General features: G+C 38.9%; 2 protein-coding genes across 6 annotated transcripts; one reads left to right on the forward strand and one right to left on the reverse strand.

Moving 5' to 3' along the window:
* Positions 1-1,327: 1,327 nt before the first annotated feature.
* LOC113005331 lies at positions 1,328-14,654 on the reverse strand. 5 transcript variants are annotated; one of them, XM_039446946.1, is made up of 7 exons: positions 5,459-5,964; positions 4,389-4,613; positions 4,095-4,317; positions 3,780-3,977; positions 2,958-3,200; positions 2,235-2,473; positions 1,328-1,510 (listed from the first exon to the last, which is right to left on the reverse strand). In XM_039446946.1, exons 2-7 carry the CDS (start codon positions 4,443-4,445, stop codon positions 1,343-1,345), a joined length of 1,128 nt encoding a protein of 375 aa, XP_039302880.1. In that variant the 5' UTR covers positions 4,446-4,613; positions 5,459-5,964; the 3' UTR covers positions 1,328-1,342. The 5 variants fall into 5 exon arrangements, with proteins under 5 accessions (XP_039302880.1, XP_039302881.1, XP_039302882.1 ...); XM_039446947.1 differs by lacking the exons at positions 4,389-4,613; positions 5,459-5,964 and adding an exon at positions 14,518-14,654; XM_039446948.1 differs by lacking the exon at positions 4,389-4,613.
* Positions 5,942-19,473, forward strand: LOC120357142. The gene is made up of 2 exons (XM_039446950.1): positions 5,942-6,795; positions 14,548-19,473. The coding sequence occupies exons 1-2, from the start codon at positions 5,974-5,976 to the stop codon at positions 14,683-14,685; spliced, it is 960 nt and encodes a 319-aa protein (XP_039302884.1). The 5' UTR covers positions 5,942-5,973; the 3' UTR covers positions 14,686-19,473.
* Positions 19,474-22,117: the final 2,644 nt, after the last annotated feature.

Genomic DNA, 22,117 nt, shown 5'->3' on the forward strand with positions numbered 1-22,117 from the left:
GATTTCTCTGTCGCGGTAGCTTTCAAGTGCCGTGTGAGCGGACTTCTCCGCCGCAACCATCCGGCGCTGGAAAATGTTGGATTGAGATTTTATTACTTTTCGAGTGTCGTGGGCGCAGTTTTCCTATAGCGACCCTCCGTCACTAGAAAATGTTAAGTATGATTTTACGACTTACTGGCCGTGCGTGCAGATCACTTTGCCGCGACTATCCGGCGCTGAAAAATGTTAAGAACAGGATGCGACCTGACAGTTGAATTTGTTAGCGAATGCCAACTTGTCCGTCTGTTCAATATCGGTGTCGAAAAATTTATACCCGCAACGTCGCGGACGTGACAACTGTATAATATAACATCGCGCTAGATTACTGAACTTGTAAAATAAAGTAACTATCTATTAGATTTCCATAAAATTCTCATTAATCCAGCGATTTTATGCAATACTATACATTTCATGTGCGATGGGCTTGAAAGCTAATTGGTAGAAATGGACGTAACCAAAACTTGCAACCTTACAATTTATAATATTATTATAACTATTGTAGAATATATTTTAATTCTAAAGTTATGTTAAAATTAAGTTAAATTAAAAGTTAATTTTTAAAAGCGATACTTATATTAGAATGTCATAATTTTTTACAATTACTTTATTTTAAATAACAAAATAATAACAATATGCATCATTAAATAAATTATTTTATTTGTAAATGAAGTTTGCATAAAATAACCAACAAGTACTTTCATGTGGGAACGTATTTTTTTTCTATTATATAAGTAAATTTTTAATTTGGATAAAGTTATTAATAAGTACTAATAAAGTTAATAAGTTACAATTTATATGTTTTAAAAATAACTAATTAAAATTAAAGAATAATTTGAAGTTAACTATGTTAAGTTAAAAATTATTAATTTTTTACACTTTTCCGCCGGATATTCCTAATAGATCCGTATAAAAACAAAAAATGTTTTAGTAGACTGAATATTTTGAAATCGTAATTCCTCATAAGTTCAGTGAACATTCAGACGTGCATTTGCGGACTTATGAGGAATTACGATTTTGTATCGACTTGGATCTGCGGTAGCAGAACAGCGATAAAAAATTGTTCTTGAACAAATGTAATTATCAAAATTGTCATTAAATAATTTAATTACTAATGTAGAAATTTTCTCCATAAATATTTTAATCTCCAAACCGTAATTTACGGATTTTACACATACACACGCAGGCACGCACGCACACACACGCACGCACGCACGCACGCGCGCGCGCGCACACACACACACACACACACACACACACACATATATGTTATGTATAAATATTAAAACGGTATTATAAAATACTTTTATTTACTTAACATTATTTTCATTAATTCAAAGTGATAAAGTTTTCGTTTTCCTTTTCCTCCCACCCAACTATATGCACTGGCTGCTTCATTTGTAAAAACATAGATAAACATTCTTTTCGACATTTCTTCATAGCTACTTCCACCAATAGCTGCCAACATGTTAAACTGAAATATTTTTGTATCGTTTTAAAATCACATAAAATAAATGGGTGTGTGTGTGTGTGTGCGTGCGCGCGCGCGCGCGCGCGCGCGCGTGCATGTGTGTGTGTACGTAAAGGAAACATTCCAGTGGCTGTCCGAACATGTATCTACATATATTCAGACATTTATACAAAAATTTATTATTTTAAATCTCAACTGCTTTTCATTATAATATGCAGGATGTAACTAAAAAAATATTACGCAGTATATTTTTTTATACGAGATAAAGAACAAGAATCAAAGTCGAAAAGTCCCGAATTATTTTTCTATCTAAGCATTCTACTTATAAGTACGAGTATATGGTATTGAAATTTGTGAATCAGCGTCCGTCTATAGACGAAAAGCAGGAGCGAAAAGAGTACGCACTATTCTCTCATCCCTGCTTTCCGTTTATAAACGGGAGTTGATGCGCAAACTTTAATACCGTATATATACAAACAGAAAACTCAGATAAAAAATTTTGGGACTTTTTTACTTCAATTCTTGTCTTGTATCTTGTGGTATACTTTATATGTTTTTTTAGTTACACCTTGTATTCAAATTTTATGGTAATCATTAAATATTTAAAATTATATGAATCATTTATGTAATAAGAAAGTATTTGAGATTAAAGTTTTGTCTAGGTATATGTACATATTTGGTCAGTGGGACGTTTATCTCCAGTTACGATATTTAACATCAAACTCACGATACTCTCTTTTATTCCTTCTTCGTTTGATGTAAGAATAAATTGTAACAATTCGATTTCTTCGACAGTTTTCAGAGGAAAGGACATTTTACTCAATGTGTTATTTGGCATAGGGCAACGTTCTCGTGACTGATTAACATTTGAGTTTAAGTTATTTCTTGTAATTTCAAATTGCTCAGTTAGATGATGAAGGTCAAATTTTATGTCTGCCAATGATCTTTCAATACGTTGAAGTGAAACTAACAACACAAATGAATACAAATGTAAAAATATATAACACAAATACAATATAATATAATATAAACTACAAATATATATAAAATTAACCCTATCTTCAATAAAACATAATTGTTGAAGAAGTATTATTTTTAATTAATCATTAAAAGATTTGTTTCATTTGTATTAGTTTTATAAAATAAAAAATTAATACAAATTTGTATAAATATTAGTATTGCTAAAAGAAAAAAAATTTTAAGATGACTTTGTGCTAAATATACTCTCGCTGTTCAAAAATCGTTTTTGGTAAATTTTATATAGAAGATAACCATAAATATATGAAGTTTGGGTTCTTATTCCTTTAATTATATAAGTATTCTACATTATATTTTTATTACTATTAATACAGTACAATGCTGTTTTTGAGAAATAAAGGGGTATTGCTTTTGGAGGGTTATGCTAGTATTAGCGACTTTCCTCTATTATATTGAATTGTGTTTTACTTACATTTTATTGCATTATATTCATCTTTTGGCTCTGTACCTCTGCCTATACTATTTAAAGAACTTTTTGCAGAAACAGAACAATTCTTGGAAGTATTATCTGTTACTTCTTGATCAGATAAATCAACATCATGGCATCTTCTCTGTTCAATAGAAGAATATATTAATTTATAAGATGAAGTTTTTGAGGATTGGTTATTTATGTTTTGATTATTTGAGTCCTTTTCTTTCTGTACATTTTTTTTATCTGAAAGATAATATAAAATTATATCATTATTTATGCTGACGTATATAAAATTATATTTGACATTTTATAATAGATTTAAAAGGTTATTTAAACATAGGAGGTAATATTAATATTGTAATATATTATTTACAATTATTTAGATTAAAAAATGTTTTTAAAGTTGCACTGTTCAACTATAAAACTAGTTCAAATTGTTATTTTCAAATTTTTTTAATAATTAAAAATAATTTATTAATATTAAATTGTTTGAAGCATACATACATTCATGAACATTGATTTGTCCCTCTTAGAATTTAGCGAAGAAAGTCCTAAAGAGTCTATTTTATTCATATACAAAAATTATTTTTGTGACTTACACCCACGGTAATTGCGATTGTTTCCCTCTCTGGGGAGATTTTATAAATGGAGAAGTCACCATTTTTCTACATACTTACAGTTCATGATTAACGTAACGACCAATAAGCTCTAGTCGTTACGTACATATGTATAATTCTTATAGATGAACAAAGTGATTCAGAATGAGACGAATTAATATCCACGGATGTATCTTAAAATACACAAAAACAGTTTTAACATTACTTGTATTTATAGGTGGTTTTGGATATGGTGGTAAGCAAGTTTCATAATCACTATCATCGCCACCGCTTTCATTATCATCATCGTTATTAATTGTTCTTTTAGCTTTGATTTTTCTTTGTGTTTTTTCGTCAGTATCTGTATTAATATCAGAAATTATTTCAGCCTTTTTAAGTTTACTCCGTGCTTCACTGTAGGACTCTAAAAAATACAAAAAGTCTAATAATATCTATAAACAAAAACCTTGCAGTATATTGCAGTTGTTCGCAAATTATCCTTTATAGACAAATTAAAATTCCTTGTAATATATTCACATACCATATATACCAAAAACTCGTTTAATTGGACATGATAGCCAATCATCTTGATGTGTTTGTCGTTTTTTAATTGCTTTATTTATTTCCTTGTCTGTTTTATAATTTGGATACCAACATTTATTTTTAACATTTTGTATCCAATTTTCCGGTACAATTTGTAACCCATCAAGAAATTCTACCAGATGGAATGTATGTGTATTAAGAGCCATCTCTAATACTAAAATCTAAAAAAATACAAATGCAAAACGTACATAATAACAAGGTACATAATAACAAGAGTAATAGATATACGTACATTCTGTATGCAACAATGGTACAAGTATGAATACATCATTACATTTAAATTTGACATATTTTGTTTTAACAAACGTTAGAGGCCAGGCCGATAAATGTCCACATTCTTTCGACTCATATATTCCCAACAAGGATGAATTACACGGTTCAGTATACAAGTTACTCAAACCAATGAATTTTCGACCAATAATATAAAGTTCATTGGCAGTCGTGGTACCAATGTTCTCTATGACAATAATCGAACCATCATTTAAACTACAACAATTATTTGGATTTTGAATAGATAAAGTGAAATCTGCTGTTATAAATTTTGAATATTGAGGACTATTTATTCCAGGCAAAATTGGGCCCGCATTGTGTACTCCATATACACCTCTTTTTCAAACGATAAGCAATGTTTTAATTCAGTTAAACGGTTGTGGATTTGTTGCAATGGACGTTCAGCTTTCCTAAAAAATTCTTTTATTTGTTTTAAATAATTTTCATATCGAAAAGCGCTGAACGTATCTAATGTGCCAAATTTTTTAACATCATCTGTTAGATGAGTTAGTGCATGTATATTATGAGAAATGTGCTTTGGTCCATATAAGATTTAAATGATTGAACAAAGTGTTGTAGTAAAGATTCGGCATAAGTAACATGCGAAAGATCTGAAGAACACAATAGCCGAATAGCCACATGCAGCGTTAAAAAATTCTTGTAAATATCTTTAGTTATGTAATTCTTTAAAATAATTGGGCCAATATATAACAGAAATTGCCTCAATTCTGTAGCTTTCCATAAGCTTAGGTAATGCAATTCCCTTGGTTTACGAACAAATTCTGCGGGTATTGATGTCCGCATTTTAGTCAATAATTCCGAAATGCTGGTAATGTTCTTTTGTATTTTGAAATCAAAATGTGAATCTTGGCATACTTCGTTAATCTCAAGGCTAAGATCCTCGATATTTACGTAAAAACCGCTGTGTATTGTTCTGTGATGCAACACATTTGTTGCATTCTGTATCTCATCGAACAAAATATCATTCGGCCAACGGAAAAATGTGATCTCATTTTTGGGAAACTGACGTACGTGAAGAAAACTGCAGGGAAATTGAATCTCGCTTAGCGCGACTTCCCATTCCCCTCTCTGGATCACGTGAGTACTGTCACTTGCTTGCTTGTTTGCTCCGCTTTCTGAGCTTTATTTCTGCTGCTTTCTGCCCTCCGGGGCCGCTTCTTTCAGCCTCTGTCTGTCAAGGGCCTCTTTCACTTGACACCACACTGTCGCGGTGAGTGTCAACTTTACTTTTCGGCGTTCTCTCGCTGCTTTTCTGGCTATCTCTACTCCTGGAGGTTATGGGTCTCTCTTAGCGGCATTCTGCTCTTGCGCCTGCGCCGTGACTGGAGCGCTTTCGGCGTTCTGCTACTCATCGCCGGCGAGCGCGCGCCTGAGCGCGTTCTCAAACCTACCAGCTCCACATCACCTGTGCGTCCCGCAACACTTCACGGGCCGGCCTAACAATCTCCAGCCAATCAGTATGCCTCTGTCCTGCCGAGTGTGCAAAAGGTTTCTGTCGGCGACAACAGCAATCCATTGCGAGCGCGATGCGAAGCACACCTTCCACGCGGAATGCATGGAGCTCCCCACCGACTCAGCAACCTCTCCGGACATTTTTTGTCCAATTTGTCAGGAATCTTGCCACTCTCGTCTTTCCGCTCTCACCAAGTGACTCAGCCGCTGTCTGCCCTGCTCCTCCGGAGTCCGATTCTGACTCCATTCTCTCCGCTCTGCTCTCCAAGATGTCGCGTATCGAGACACAGCTGCGGGACCTCTCCACAATCAAGACGCAACTGCTGGATCTCTCGACTATTAAACCGCAACTTGCTGCCCTCGATGCGCGACTCTCTGCTACGTCGGACATTCTCACTGCGTCCATCCTCGATCTCAAGACGCAGCAGGATGCTCTCGGTAGGCGCATGGATGCCCTCGAGATGCGCGGTCCGTCCGGCGACCAACGGGAGTTCGAGGGGATCGAGGCAAGGCTGGAGACTTTTGAGCGGGCCAAGCTGAGCTCGGAACTTATCATCTTCGGTGCCGGGGAGCCACCTTCTGAAGCCCTCCGCGAGACTGTTTCGAGCATTGCTGCTGCCATTGGTGTGGAGGTCGCCCCTGGCGATATAACTTTGTGTTTTCGCATCCCTGCCAAGGGTGGACGACCTCGCCCTATCATCGTCAAGCTGACCACCTGCGACGCTCGGAACCAGTGGATCGCCGGGAAGAGAGCTAAGGGGATGCTGGATGGATCCGACGTTCCCGGTCTTCCGCCTGATATCATCGACATCAACGAGCGGCTTTCTCCTCGCGCCCGTGAGGTCCTTGGCGAGGCACGGCGCGCTGTCAGGGAGGGACGCTTACATCGCTCGTGGGTGAGAAATGGGCTCATCCTTGTCCGGCGTCACTCTAACACCCCCCCTATCCGCATCCGCGACCGTGCGCACTTGCAATCGCTGATCTCGGGGGCGCCGGTGCCCTCTTCGGGTGGGGTTGATGTCGGGCCGTCTTCGAGCGGTACACGCTCCTCCTCTGCGCCTGCGAGCGCCGCCGGTCTTTCGCGGCCTCCCCTGGCTTCACGATCGACCCCCGCGCCGCCGGCTCCACTCGGTCCCCTCCCGCGGGGTGCCCCTCCTAATATTAACTCCGACGCGGCTGCCTCGGCTAGGGTCCTGCGGTCCAGAAAGGACTGACGGTCTGCCCGGGTCGCCCGTCTGCCTCCAGAGTACCTGCGTCTCTGCCACGTGAACTGTCAGTCGCTCCTCCCCCATTTCTCTGAATTCGCGGACTTTTTCCACCGGGAGACTTTCGATATTGTTGCTATGTCGGAGACTTGGCTTAAGCCTCATGTTCCCGACAACTTCGTCTCCCTTCCCGGCTATCGCGTCATTCGACGCGACCGCGAGGGGAGGGGGGAGGGGGGATTGGCGTTTACGTGCGCGGCGACATCGGCGCTTCTATCCTTGCAGCGTCCCCTGGTCCCTACAACTGCCAGCCTGAATACATGCTGCTTCGCGTCTCCCCAAAGGCTTCCCGTCCTTTCCTTCTAGCCGTCATCTATCGACCTCCCAAAGTCGGTCATCTTTCCATCTTCCAAGCCGACTTTGAAAAATTCCTTCCCTCTTTCCGCAACGCAGTCATCATCGGAGACTTTAACATCGACACCAACCGCTCCACTCACGACACGGAATCTCTCTTGGATTTCTGCTCCACCAATCATCTTTTTTTCGTTCCCTTCGGCAACACTCACCATACCACCACCTCTCATACTAGAATCGACCACTGCCTCGTTAGCAGCCTCTCTCTCGTAACGTCTCACCATCAACTTCCAGTTCCGTTCCTGTCCAACCACGACCTCATCGAGGTGTCACTCAACTTTCTCATCCATCGCCTCCCTCCTCGCCTTGTCACCATCCGCGATCACTCCAGGACCGACTTACAGACTCTCCACAGTCTCCTGCTATCTCCCAACTGGCTATGCATCCGCAATTTCTCCCATGTCGACGACGTGGTTCTCGCTTTCTGTCAACTCCTTACCTCTGCTCGTGACAAACTCTTCCCGTTAAAATCGTTCATAGCGAGGAGACCTCCCGCCCCTTGGATAAATGACACCATCCGTGATCTCCTGCGAAGGCGGGACGTAGCTAGGAGAGCTTTCCTCCGCCTCCCCTCTCCCTCAAGGAGGGAAACCTTTCGAGTGCTCCGCAACCAAGCCAAGGCCGCTATTAAGTCCGCCAAAAATACTTACTTGACTAAAAGGCTTGGCTCGACCTCCAGCGCAGCACGATTATGGTCCGACTTGCGCTCTCTGGGCCTCGCTAGCGCTGGGACTCAGTGTCCGCATCTAAATGTCTCCCTAGAAATCCTGAACTCCTTCTTCTCCTTAGCTCACCTCGCCTCACCCGACCCCCCTATCCCGCCGCCAGGCTCTCTTCAAATCTCTCCCTCTAGCCCACCCTACTCTCTCTCTCCTCTTCCTTGCTTCTCTGTCTCTTCCTCGCCTCTAGCCGACCCTTCCACCTTTTACTTCCTTCATATTACACCCGACGCTCTGTTGCGTGCTCTGCGCCACAGCACCTCCAACTCTTCCGGACCCGACGACATCAATCGTCGCCTCATCTTAATGTGTCTTCCGTGCATCTTTACTTTCATCCTTGATATCTTTAACCGGTCCTTTACCACTTCCTCCTTTCCCTCCTCCTGGAAACTCTCTCACATTATTCCACTTCCCAAATCCAAGCATCCCTCCGAACCTTCCCATTTCCGCCCTATATCCTTGCTTTGCTTCCTGTCCAAAGTGCTCGAACGCGTTGCCTTCGAGCAACTTTCCTCCCACATATTGACCTACAACCTTCTTGATCCTCTCCAAACCGGCTTCCGAAGGGGGCATAGCACACAAACGGCTCTACTGAAGCTGCTCGACGATGTGAGACTGGCCATCGATAAAAGGATGGTCACTTTGCTCGTCCTGTTCGACTTTACAAAGGCCTTCGATACGGTCTCTCACGAGCTCCTTCTTCGTAAGCTGTGCTCCTTCCGCCTGTCTCCCTCCGCCTGCCAATGGGTGCGGTCCTACCTTACGGGGCGTCACCAGCGCGTGCGTGGCCCGAACGGCTCCTTCTCGTCTTGGATGCCTGTTCTCGCCGGGGTCCCCCAGGGCTCGGTTCTCGGCCCCCTGCTCTTTTCACTCTTCATTAACGATCTCAGATCCGTCCTAAAACATTGCAATCACATCCTGTACGCGGACGACCTTCAAATTTACATTCACTTTCCACCTGCTGAAATTGACGCCGCTCTCGCTAAGGTCAGAGCGGACATTGCCGCAATCGAGTCCTGGGCCCAGAACAACTTTCTCATCCTTAACGCTCGCAAAACCAAATCCATGCTCCTGGGGTCCTCTAAATTCATCAACAGCATCCCCTCCTCTCGTATCCAACTTCACCTCAACGGTGCACCAATTGAAACTACCGACAAGTTCACAAATCTCGGCATCTGTCTATCCAGCTCTCTCAGCTGGTCGGAACAAGTTCGCGGCACCTCGAGCCGCGTCAACGGTATCCTTTGGCGGCTAAAAGCTTTCTCCGGCTGCCTCTCCTTGCGCCTCCGTACTCAGCTCGTCACGGCTCTCATCTTCCCCGTCTTTGACTACTGTGCGGCCCTCTTTACAGATTTAACGGGGCAACAAAAACTAAAGCTAAGACGCCTAATGAACTCATGCGTGCGGTTCATTTACAATCTTCGCAAGGATGAGCACATTTCGGGGTACTACGAGAGGTTGGGGTGGCTCAGCTCTGACGACAGGAGGGAGTATCTCACATGTTGCCTCCTATTCTCCATCATCCTTAATTCGTCTCCCCCCTATCTCTCGGAAAATTTCCGTCCTCTTCACCGCCCTCTCTCACACCTGCGCTCCTCCCCCTCCTCTTCCCTCGATCTTGCCATCCCCTTCTGCCGCACCTCCACCTACCAACGTTCCTTTCATTCGACCGCATGATCTCTTTGGAACAATCTCCCTCCTGCCGTCAGGGAGACTGCCTCAACTAGCGCCTTTAAGCGCTCGCTCTTCGGCTATTTATTGAGCCGCGGTCGTGCTATAATCCCTCCCCCCCCCGCCAGGCACATAGCGCTCCGCAACTTCACTCACTACAAACATTACTATCACCGATATGTTATTTCATTTGTTTTGTTTTGTTATTACAGAATTATTACATAGTTTAGTTATCTCAGTTATATCTACTTCTTCTTTGCAGCTTAGTATTCTCCTGCAATTTCGTTTGTTTTTAGTTTGTAAGTGATATTATTGTTACTCTCTACGTTTTTCTGTACTTCTGTGCGTCCTTAGAGGGCTTGCCCTAGGACAGAATAAATGCTTATTCATTCATTCATTCATTCATTCCCCTTGCAATTCTAATGTTTGAGGTAATTCAGTGATGAAAGAAGAAGTAGTATTTTCCGGAAAATACTTCATACTGCTATTGCTCGGAAGAATCATGTGAAATTGCTCCGGTGGCGACATCTCATAGTCGAGTTAAACTCGAAGCTGGGATCCAAGAGTCGAATTTGCTAGGATAACCTCGCCAACTAACCAGTAGTTGTTTATTAGTTCCACGTCCCCTACTCTTTATCACACGATCGACGATGAACTCTTCCTCTTGCAGATCTTTATCAATTCTCCCCAATTCTTGCTCGTAAAAAATCCTGTCTATGACTTCTCTTGCTAAATCACGCAATTCGTACACACGTGGATTTCGCCATTCGAGAATACGGTGAATTCTAAATATCTCCTCACTCCAGTTTGCTTCGTATCCTTTCTCAAAGGTGCCTTTCGCTCTACTGACGCTAACGAGATCACCGACGTGATATTTAGCCTTTTGCCCACGATTCTTGATTTTGTTAATGTCTTCCCATTGATGAGTCATATTTTCACGGGCAATACTTGCATTTTCTCTCGTAACAACCACAGGCTGTATTCTAGTGGCCGAATGACGAGTGTGATTGTACGCGTGCACGATATCTTGCAAAACATCAATATAACGTCGTGTGTTTTTATGAGTAAAATACCGCCATATAGCGCTCCTTTAACGTTCTGTTAAAACGTTCGACGATGGCGGCTTTGATGTCAGGGTTGCGCGCTACTCTAAAACGTATATCGTTTTCTTCCAGAAACTTTTGCATCGCACGCCCAACAAATTCTTTACCCTTGTCGGTTTGCAGACATACAGGTACCCGTCCGTTGCTTCTCGAGAGTATACGCTGGAAAGCCTTTGTTACATATGCTGTCGTTTTATCCCGTAATGGTTCCACCGAGACAAATTTACTGAGTACATCGATAATCACAAGAATATAAGAATATCCGTCATTGTAACTTTTCAGATTTTGTAGCTCAATCAAATCACCCTCCCACACATCATCGATATTCGTTACGTTGTAATGTAGCCAAGGAAACTTTCGTCGCAGCGAACGATGCAGCGAGTACGTGTCTTGCGATTCCAACCAACGAACGACTTTGTCACGTGTGAAATTTGGTTTAGCGGCGCGCGTTAGATTTTCTACTGCTGAGAAACCTGCGTAATGTGAGGAATCGTAATACAGTTTTTCAAGTTCCGACATTAATAATTATTTCTTTAGTGTACTCCAATCTAGCAATCGTCTTTTTCTCGCTGGAAGTGAATCTACGTTTTTCATAAAAGTTGTAGGCGGATAAACTTTACGAAAACGAGGGGATAGAAACAATGAGTAATTAGGAGCTTTTTCTTCCTGCTCGCACTTCTTGCGTTTTCTCGTTCTTCGTTCTTTTTTCAACACCGTTGGACGCGATTTTGGCGTGGAGCCTGCGTTAGGTCGTAGTTTCTCAATAATCGGAGACGAAAAAGCGGAGGTTGCGTTTAACAGGTGTTTATTTCCTACCAGTGACAAACGCGTGTTTAAGCTGCATAGTAATCGCGCAAACTGAGTTCTTCCTAGCGGTGGTTCTACTGTTTTTCTTTCTCGCATCGCGTCGTTTATCAGCTCGACAATATTCGAATCTTTTACAATGTTGCCATTTATAGTCACGACTCCATCCTCGTCCCAATAAATTTTATCAGGCACCGGATTATCTAGCAAGTATTTCATCAGTAAACGCGCTTGTGCACGATACGATTTTGGGACACTTTCTACTATTTTACTGGAGCTTTTTAACAATTGAATGCTGTGATTTTTTTTCAACACAGTATTGTCGATATCGGGTAAATGAGAAAGTTTAGCAGAAGTTTGTGATTTTCGTGAGATATCATGAGAAACGAGTGTCGGTTCATTGTCAATAGCGTTGTCGATCTCTTCCGGAAGTCGTGCTTCATTCTCTACAATTTCAGTTTCGTTGGCTACATTTTGTCTTCTCGCTTCACGGATATAGTGAAGATACCGCCAAAGCACTAATCATTGCAAGGCTTTACGCGATTGTCTATCGACGTTTCTGTATCCTCCCGGAGGAATGATTCCTATTTCCCCCTCGCGCAGAAAATTTTTTCGATAAACTTTCATACACGTGGAAGCGATAGTCGTGCATTCTTCGAAAGGACACACTCCGGCGCGCTCTAAAAATATTTTCTCAAAAGCTACACAAGCACGCCGTAAAATATCTATGTCATTTCGACAATAGCGTACGATTTCTTGCTGGAAGTCAAAAATGACATTTTTACTTGTCATTTCCGTATGCCATGCAAGAAATCGTTCGCGCTCATCGGACTTCACTTGATCGGGGGAATAAAATCGTGCCTCAGGTAACAGACCGACATACGTTTGATTCTCCACAGTGTTAAATAAATGCGGAAAAGTGCCTTTATCCGCCGTATCCCTTAACCCAAAAGCTTTAGGTAATTCGGATAATCGCATCGGAATATAATTAACACTGTCGATAAACTTTGTATGCCCGACCGTCATCACGATAATCTTTGTCCCGTTCAAAGTTACCCTCGGCTTTTCTCTTATTAACGATTTTTTGACTAGATATTTTAAAATAAATTGCGCGTTGAACGCTTTTGCATTGTGTGCGATACAGATAATATTTTTAAAATGTTTTGTTGGACGTGTCATAAAATCTATAAATTGTTTTACCGGATCGATGTTGAATATAAATTCACGCGTTCCACACCGCACCGACATGTCGTCTATCGCCACGCAAATCGCGCAAATTTGCTGTGCCACACAGAGAGTTGGAACGTGTAACTTTACGTTCTCGTTTCCTTCGAGCGTCTCGTCCTGTCGCGTTTCAAAATCGTAAAACACGAATGCGACAGCTCCCTTGGCGACATTACCGTTCTCATCCTCGAGGTCATTAGCGTTTCTTTGTACCTCTTCACGTATCGTCGCAGCAGCACTCGTACCCTCGCCAGGGTCTTCTGCTACGACTCTACGTCAAAGAGGTTGCATGAAACACGAATGATTCACGGGTTGATGAGAACAACATGTCCTACAATAGGCACTGTCACATTCGTGTCGCGAGTTAATTTTTATAAATCTATTACATATATTACAAATTTTAATTGAATTTCAAACCGTTGATTTTCCCTTATATGATTTTTCGGCACGATGACGCTCGAAACACGTATTACCGAAGAACGTACGGTTACACGTTTCACACCTGATTTTCTCAGCGTCGTGACGTTCACAGGAGGGTATAGCGTAGCAGCGTGGACATTTTTTAGAGCAACGATGCCCTCTATCAGGCCGGTAACCGATGTTACATGCTATGCAATACCCTCCTCGTAAACCCGCAGCAGCTTTTAAATTTAATACCGGATTGTAATGGTGTTTATTCTCATAATACATTATATTTAAAGTATACTGCGGTTCGCGACCGAGAGAGGCGAGTATCGCGCGTCCGTCGTAGATCGGGTTCCCCCGCGTCCGAAATCTTTGAAGCCGTAAACCATTATAGCGATATTTTCATTGGTGAGATACCGTTGGAATTGTTGGATTTCATGAATCTCACATCCTTCCTCCGGTATCACGATGCCAGCGTTGCTCGTTAATTCTATCGCGTAATCCCATTGTAGCGAGGAACGTTGGAATCTTACAGCTTCCCACATTTCGTCACGCGGCCCCGTCCGTAGATTTCCACGCTCACAGTGGACTTTCGCGGCTACGAGCGAACGAGGAAAACACAAATTGTCATCGTTAATAATTTCTAATATAGATCGTTTGGCGACGTCTTCCCGCGTTAACTGATTTGACATTCTTCCACGACCCATTGGTACCGCGACGTTGAAATTTGGTTGGTAAAAGTTTCCGCGATATCAATTCCTCTTGCGCTTTGTGCTACCGAACTTACGAGGTCCCATATGTCCTCGTGAGTCAAGTCGCGCACAGGACGAAACGATAACCCTGCCGGTCCGCGCGTCAAACTATCGGAAATAAAAGATAGGCCCACGTAATCCGTTCACTCGAGCCTATCGCGTATCTATAAATTTCACGGAACGCGTTTTCCAGCCATTGCACAGTATTATTACCTTCCGGTACTGCCCGTATCGCGAAACTCGCCTCTCTTCCGAGTATTGCAAAATTTCTAAATCTATGCGCGTTTTCCGTAGCTCTATATAATAAAAGTCGTCGCCAACCTAATGCTGCTGTTGTTGTTGTTGTTGCAGGTGCTGTTGCGACTGCTGCCGCTGCTGCGAGCGTGGCTGTTGCGACTGATGTTGCTGCTGAGATCTCTGCTCAGCAACATTCTCCCTAGAATTTTGTATTCTAGCCACTTCATCAAGTTCAGCGCCGATTTGAACTGAAAAATTAAACATTCTTATTAATTATTACCGTCATATATTGTGTTTATTTAATTTTTTATTATTAATACGAGAAAACGTCGACAAAAGTTATATCATATGAGGTGACTCACCCAGTTATCGATGGAGACCCTTTTTTACGTCACGCCACCAGTAGATGGAGTATCACCAATTGACATTCGCGTTCATACTTTCCGCCTACGTCGTAAAGCAAGATGGCGATGCGTTACAAAATTTTCTGTTTTCTTCTTTTCTCAAGCTAACTTTCTTCTTCTCACACTTAATAACCTCATATTGTGCAAATATTGTGTAATAATAGCATTAAGAATTGACAAAAATTTTAAATAATCATGCTAAGATAAAGTTACGTAAAAAACAAAGTACTTTTATCGAAATAAAATTTCTAAGTAATATTTACCAATAATTAAATCTAAATGCAGGAAAATAAATATTTTACAATTATTTAAAAAATCAATGAATTCTTTATTTTAAAATATTATGATAAAAATATAATATTTTATACAATATTTTTTCAAGATATAATTAGGAATAATTGCACAATAAAAGGAAAGAAAATGAAAGAAAGAAAAAAAGTCAGAAGAAAAAGAAACAGAAGTCTTTCTCTCCAACTTTTTGTCATCTCGCTATCTGACGCAGGCTGAAAAGTTGGAGCGTATGCCAGTGGGTGATGCTCGTTCTGCTGGCGGTGTGAAGTAAAACATCCTCTGTAGGTTATGAGTCTCGTTTACGACGATTTTCTTTTCACAGAATTTTATTTACCCTGATCCGAGAAAAAAATGACAAAAATGAAATATGTCGTCTAAAAATTATTTTATATTAGTTGAAAATAAAATGAAAATAATTAATAATAATAATATTTACCGTTGTATTCGGGTGAAGAAACTCTCTCGTTTTCTTCTTCCTCTGGCTCCTCTTCTGGCTCCTCCTCCTCCTCCTCCTTCTCCTCATCTTGCTCTTCCTCCACCTCATCCGAGCCGGAGCCGGAGCCACCATATCCTTCGTCATCATCTTCCGCCGCTTCCCCCTCTCCTCCCTCTTCATTATCGTCGCCGTCTTCCTCTTCATCAACACCGTTTTCATCTACATCCTGCTCTTCTTCATTTTCGTCTTCCTCATCATCATCATCTTCCTCTCTATTTTCTCCTTCTATTATTTCCCTTGCTTCTTCTTCCTCCTCGTCTAAATTTTCATGTTCCTGCTCCTCTTCCTGTGACGGTCTCTCTCATCTTTCTCCTTCTCTCCTCATCTCCTCCCTCTCGTGTTCTTGCACTAGAAAAAAAAGAAAAAAATTTGATGAGAACAAAGTCAGGTTTAATTATTGGTAAATATAAGGTAGTTTTTTTTAAGCTCTTTTTCTTTTTTTTTAATCTTACCTGGGGAATATAAATTTATATCGGATGGTGTTCCGGCATCTTCTACAACATCGTTCTCATAATCATCTAAAACATAATAATTCCAATTATTATTATTTTATTAATATTATAACATAATATTTTGTGATTTAAGAAATTTACCTGTTATATCGATGACAAGAATATTCCGTTGAGTGGGAATATCCTCCTCCGCATGCTCGACTTCAATTCGTGGTCTTCCTAGAAAATTCATATATTTTAAAATTTCTAATTTACAACGAGAGACGGCTTACGTCTCATGCCTAGTGAATGCTAAGCTACTTACGTGCGGGTACGGCGCCCTGGAGCTCCTCTTCCGAGCGACGCCGTCTCACCCCACTATCCCGTTCAACCGGGAGCGCGACAGGAGCTCGCGGTAGCAACGCATCGTGTTGCTACGGGTCTTTCATCTGAAAAATAAATATTATTAAAAATAATATCTAAAAATTCTTACATTTTAATATGATTTGATTTATATTGACTTAACTTGTCGATTTTCTGCTTGACGCAGGAAGTCAGCTTTCAGACCTCCCGCATCACTCTCGAAATGCCCGTTTGCACGCCGCGTTTCAACATGATGCTGGAGAATATTCTCCAGCCTCGCGTCGCCACCGCAGAACCCTGTTCTGTGCATAATGCACAGCAATGTGCTGGAGCACTCACCCGCGAATTTATGAAATAGCGCGTAATTTGAGGCACCATCGTCAAATTTTAATTTATTAAAGTAATGTTTTTTTACGATTTTGCTCTCCACATTACACGCTATAACAAAAAATTTCGCCATAATGTCGCGCACCATTTTCACTTTTTTTTTTATTTTACTTGCACACGCGTTTAACGTGGTACACGAAAACGTGTCTTATAACTCGAGAGTACGAAAGACGAACTAACGCTAAGTTCTCCTACAGCTCATTTTATAGCTTTTAGTTTCTATTATTTGGAAAAAATGTAGAGGGAAAACTTACCTCAATAACTTCACCTTCTCTTGACCTGATTGGAAATTTTCAAAAAAAATGTCAGGAAGGAAAGTAAAAACTTTGCTAGATAACTCCACCTTCTCTCGAGCTGATTGGAAATTTTCATAAAAGCCCAGAAAGAAAAGTGAAAACTTAGATAGCTCCATCTATTTTTGAACAGTTCCGAGAATTTTCTCGAAAAGTCAGGAAAGTTAGAGAAAAAAATAAATTTATCTTGTTTATGTCTCCGCTTTCTCCTGTCTTAAAATTCTTTGCTCTAAGTAATATATCACCCCCACCCTCCTTTAAATTAAAAGATTTGTTTTTGACTAAAAATCCAACAAAAGATAATGTATTTTTCTAGAAATGCATTCAAAATTTATGTATCTTTTTTTTAGAATAGTAACCCGTACTTATATCGAAGTACCGACATTTTAGAAATTTCGACTGACTGTATTGTTTCATTGAAAAAACCTAATGCACCCTGTTTGAACAGGTTAGAACAGGCTCTCCGTTAGTGATACACAGTAGAAACTCACATAAAGTGAGAGACAAACTGCATTAAAAATTTATTCTCCAGAAAATCTAGAAAATTCGAGAAAAATCTAGAAAACTCTAGAGAAATCTAGAAAATTCTAGAAAAAATCTAGAAAACTCTCTAGAAAAATATAGAAAATTCTAGAAAAATCTAGAAAAAATTTTTTAAATTTCACAGTTACATGCGCAGTCACGTTTTTTGTAATGTCACAACGTCGCAATATCGTGACAACGCAGCGTACAGAGTCGACGTGGTTAGCTATGATTTGAACTCAAATTCATTCGAGTCTCCTCGTTCGAAGTGACAACCTCGTGGACAAGTAAGTCGGTCTTTTTCCCGGTCCGAGTGTCTTTTGCATTAATTTCATCAGACGAAAGAACAAAGAAGATGGCCAACCAAAAAGTTATTATTAACTCTGGGAAACGATCGGCGGATCTCGATACAGCCTGGACGAGCGTCGACGAGAGGAGAAGCGAGCAATTTCATATGTTGCTGACAACATCATATGGACTTAACAACTCACATACAAAGAGGATTCATGTGGGTCTACAAACGACTAGCAAGGGGATCTTCGAGCCAGTGGTGAAATTAAGCGGAAACAACGCTGACGGAGTTTATTTCGATGTGGAGTCTTGGCAAGAATTTCAAGAAAACTTGGGGCTCATGAGCGAATATTTGAGTGCCAATAATGAATTCAAGCCAGATCCCATCGTGATGAAAAATAATATTTCCATCATCTTTACCACATCCTATGGTTCGAAGTTGCTGACGTGCAAGGAGAATGAAAATACCAACGTGGAGGTTGGAGATTCAGCACCGCCGGCGAAGAAGCGAAAAACCTATGCTGTAACAATCGTGATGCAGAAAACTACCTTTCAGGGCTTGGAGAATCTAGTGAAGTGTGTGAATTGTTATTTGGAACATTTAAAATCTTTAACTAATGTCGTTAATGAGTGCGCACAATATTTAATTAAAGAAATAGAACTGTAACTTCCACGAAGCTACGTAGATCGTGACATTATAAAATTAACACTAAGAGGAAATTATAGCGAAATTGGGTGTAATGTACGTACTCAAATTAAAGATTTAACTTTTCTTGACATGTTCTTTAATATAATATTTTTGGAACTAACTTCGCTTCGCTTTGATGAAATTGTTAATATAATTTTGACAAATTATAGATCATAACACTGTACATAGTTTCATATTCAAATAAAAACAATTGTGAAGCGACATATTCAATTGAGTACTTTTTTAAAGTAAGAATGTAAGTAAAATTATTGTATAAATAAATGTTTTACTTTTGTAACTTTTAAATTTATACTATTTCTTTTACTCAACCTATACCCTTAATGTTAAGAATTTTTTTGTACGTTTTCAGCATTACTCGTCTTTGAAGCAGCGCAAAACGGATTTCTTTTGTTTTTGTAACGTCTAAGTAAAATTAAACAAAAATTATTTGAAAGAATATTCTTACAGAAACTATGAAACGTAGCTTGCATGTTCATTCCTGTTTTACTGATTCAATAATTGTAAAAATTCTGTATTCTTAGCTGTCATAAATCAATCTCCTTTTGTAACATTCAAAAATTAATATAAAAGAAACCTTAGAAAGTTTAATTTCTAAAACTATAAATCGAAACTCATGCTCATTCATGTTTTGTTAAATCCATAAAAAGACAAAAAAACTTTCTATTGCTTATAGTTGTCATAAATCACTCTCCTTTTTGTAGCATTTCAAAATTTAATATAAAAGAAATTATTTAAAAAGATATATTATTCTCTCAGAATTTACAAAACATATAATTATTCTTGTTTTATTAGATTCTGTAATGACAAAAATTTTGTATTGTTCCTTTATAGCATTTCTTTGTTACCATTCTTTGTTACCATTCTTTTAAAATAAGTTTTTCTTTTACCTTTAAAAGAGTTACCGACTTTTGATTCGTAATCCCCGCTAGTACTTTCCTTTTTTCTTACCCCACCCTTGCGGAGCAAACAAATGTTTCCCCCGAAATGTCATTTTCCTTTCAATCAACTTGTGGGCAACTATGGGAGCGACCAATCAACTCTTGGGCAGCCATGGGAACTTCCAATCAGAACGCTTTACTCCCACCGGGTGACACACAGCCATACGCGTGCCTGCCATTCAAAGCGCTCCAGACAGTACCAACTCCACCCCTCCCAACTATTTTACCTAATTATCACCTAATTTTCACCTAATTATTACCTAATTACTACCTTTTGTCAGGGTCAGGACCCCCGCTGTGAGACCTTTTTCCCCCTTCCTCGGTCTGGGACCCAGGACCCCTGCTGTGTAACCTACTTTCTCCCCACCCCTGTGACGTCATTTGTTTTGACGCCCCATGGCTGCCCACATACTACTCACGTGCGTCTTCCAGCTCCCTGATTTTACTATCTTTAGTGTTTCCGGCGTTGAGCAACGGTGTCACCTCAGATCTCCTTAATTGGTGAATTTATAACTACTCAATTCGTGACATCTGATTATTGCCGTGAGAGTCATCGTATTCTTGGAATCGGGGTGATGGATTTTAAATATATTTTAACAATTTAAATAATGGAATTAATTAATTTTGTTGATAGAAACTGTAGATGAAGGGAAAAAATTATAGAAAAAATCTATAGGGACATAATACTGATAAGGATCGTTCGGCAGGAAAACGGGGATCCAGTCGTGGGGATTTAGGGCCGTAACTATGGAATCTATTTCTGCATTTTCATTGAAAAATCTTCCTATTCCTAACCCAAGTAGTATTTACCCAAGTGGTACTATTTGTGTATTTTAACAGAAAAATTTTTCTATGCTAACCTATGTGGTAATTACGTTTAACTTTAAGTCTACAAAAGTATATTATTGCTTAACACTACAAAACGCGTGATATCAGTACAAAATTACCTTTTCAAAAAAGGTAAAAAAAAGGCGGTATTTATGTGTGTGCGCGCACCTTATCTTTAATTTTACCTAAAAACACAAGTGATACTATTTCTGTATTTTAACAAAGAAATTTTTCTATGCTAACCCATGTGGTACTCTCTTTAATTTCTATACAAAATCTAAGTGATTGTATTTCTGCATTTTCATTGAAAAATCTTCCTATTTCTAACCCAAGTAGCATTTACTTAAAAATAAATATTTTTTATTTATTTAAACCAACCTAAATGTATTCTTCCCAAAAAATGTATGAAATCTTTAAATTGCGCCATTTATAAAGAGAATATGTTGCTCTTTGAAATAATTGCTGTACTACTTTTAACAAATAAAATGCAAGTGATAGTATCTTTATTTTTTAAATAAAATCCAAGTGGTATCTTTAATTCCTTTCTAAATAAAATTCGAGTGATACTATCTGTGTATTTCTATTGAAAAATTTTTCTGTTTTAACCTAAGTAGATGTACTTAATTTTAAAAAGTTTCAAAGGAATATATAACATTTAATCTTAAAGAACTAAGGAAAAAACAGAAATGAGAAAGTTTTATTAAAATATAAAATTTTTTAACTACAAAAAATTGCCGCTGCTAGATATTTAAATATCTAAATAAAATGTTGTAAAATATTTATTATAATAGTTATGGTAACTTAGATAACTATAATAATTTACAATGTTACTTGTAAAAATTATAATGATTTACAATGTTACTTGTAAAAGATAATAATTTACAATGTTACTTGTAAAAGAAACAAGTGTTGAAGAAATTTACTCATTAACTTACTTCGCGTAATTACTTTATTTTATAACGTGTATCTTACAAGTGTTACATTTATCGCATTCTTTCTTATGTCAATTCTTTTCATTGCTTTTTTTATCTAGCAGCGGCAATTTTTTGTATTTAAAAAATTTTATATTTTAATAAAACTTTCTCATTTCTGTTTTTTCCTTAATTCTTTAAGATTAAATGTTATATATTCCTTTGAAACTTTTTAAAATTAAGTACATCTACTTAGGTTAAAACAGAAAAATTTTTCAATAGATATACACAGATAGTATCACTCGAATTTTATTTAGAAAGGAATTAAAGATACCACTTGGATTTTATTTAAAAAATAAAGATACTATCACTTGCATTTTATTTGTTAAAAGTAGTACAGCAATTATTTCAAAGAGCAACATATTCTCTTTATAAATGGCGCAATTTAAAGATTTCATACATTTTTTGGGAAGAATACATTTAGGTTGGATTAAATAAATAAAAAATATTTATTTTTAAGTAAATACTACTTGGGTTAGAAATAGGAAGATTTTTCAATGAAAATGCAGAAATACAATCACTTAGGTTTTGTATAGAAATTAAAAAGAGTACCACATGGGTTAGCATAGAAAAATTTCTTTGTTAAAATACAGAAATAGTATCACTTGTGTATTTAGGTAAAATTAAAGATAAGGTGCGCGCACACACATAAATACCGCCTTTTTTTACCTTTTTTTGAAAAGGTAATTTTGTACTGATATCACGCGTTTTGTAGTGTTAAGCAATAATATACTTTTGTAGACTTAAAGTTAAACGTAAT

The sequence above is a fragment of the Solenopsis invicta genome, chromosome 3 (genome assembly GCF_016802725.1).
Source record: "Solenopsis invicta isolate M01_SB chromosome 3, UNIL_Sinv_3.0, whole genome shotgun sequence".
NCBI lineage: Eukaryota > Metazoa > Arthropoda > Insecta > Hymenoptera > Formicidae > Solenopsis > Solenopsis invicta.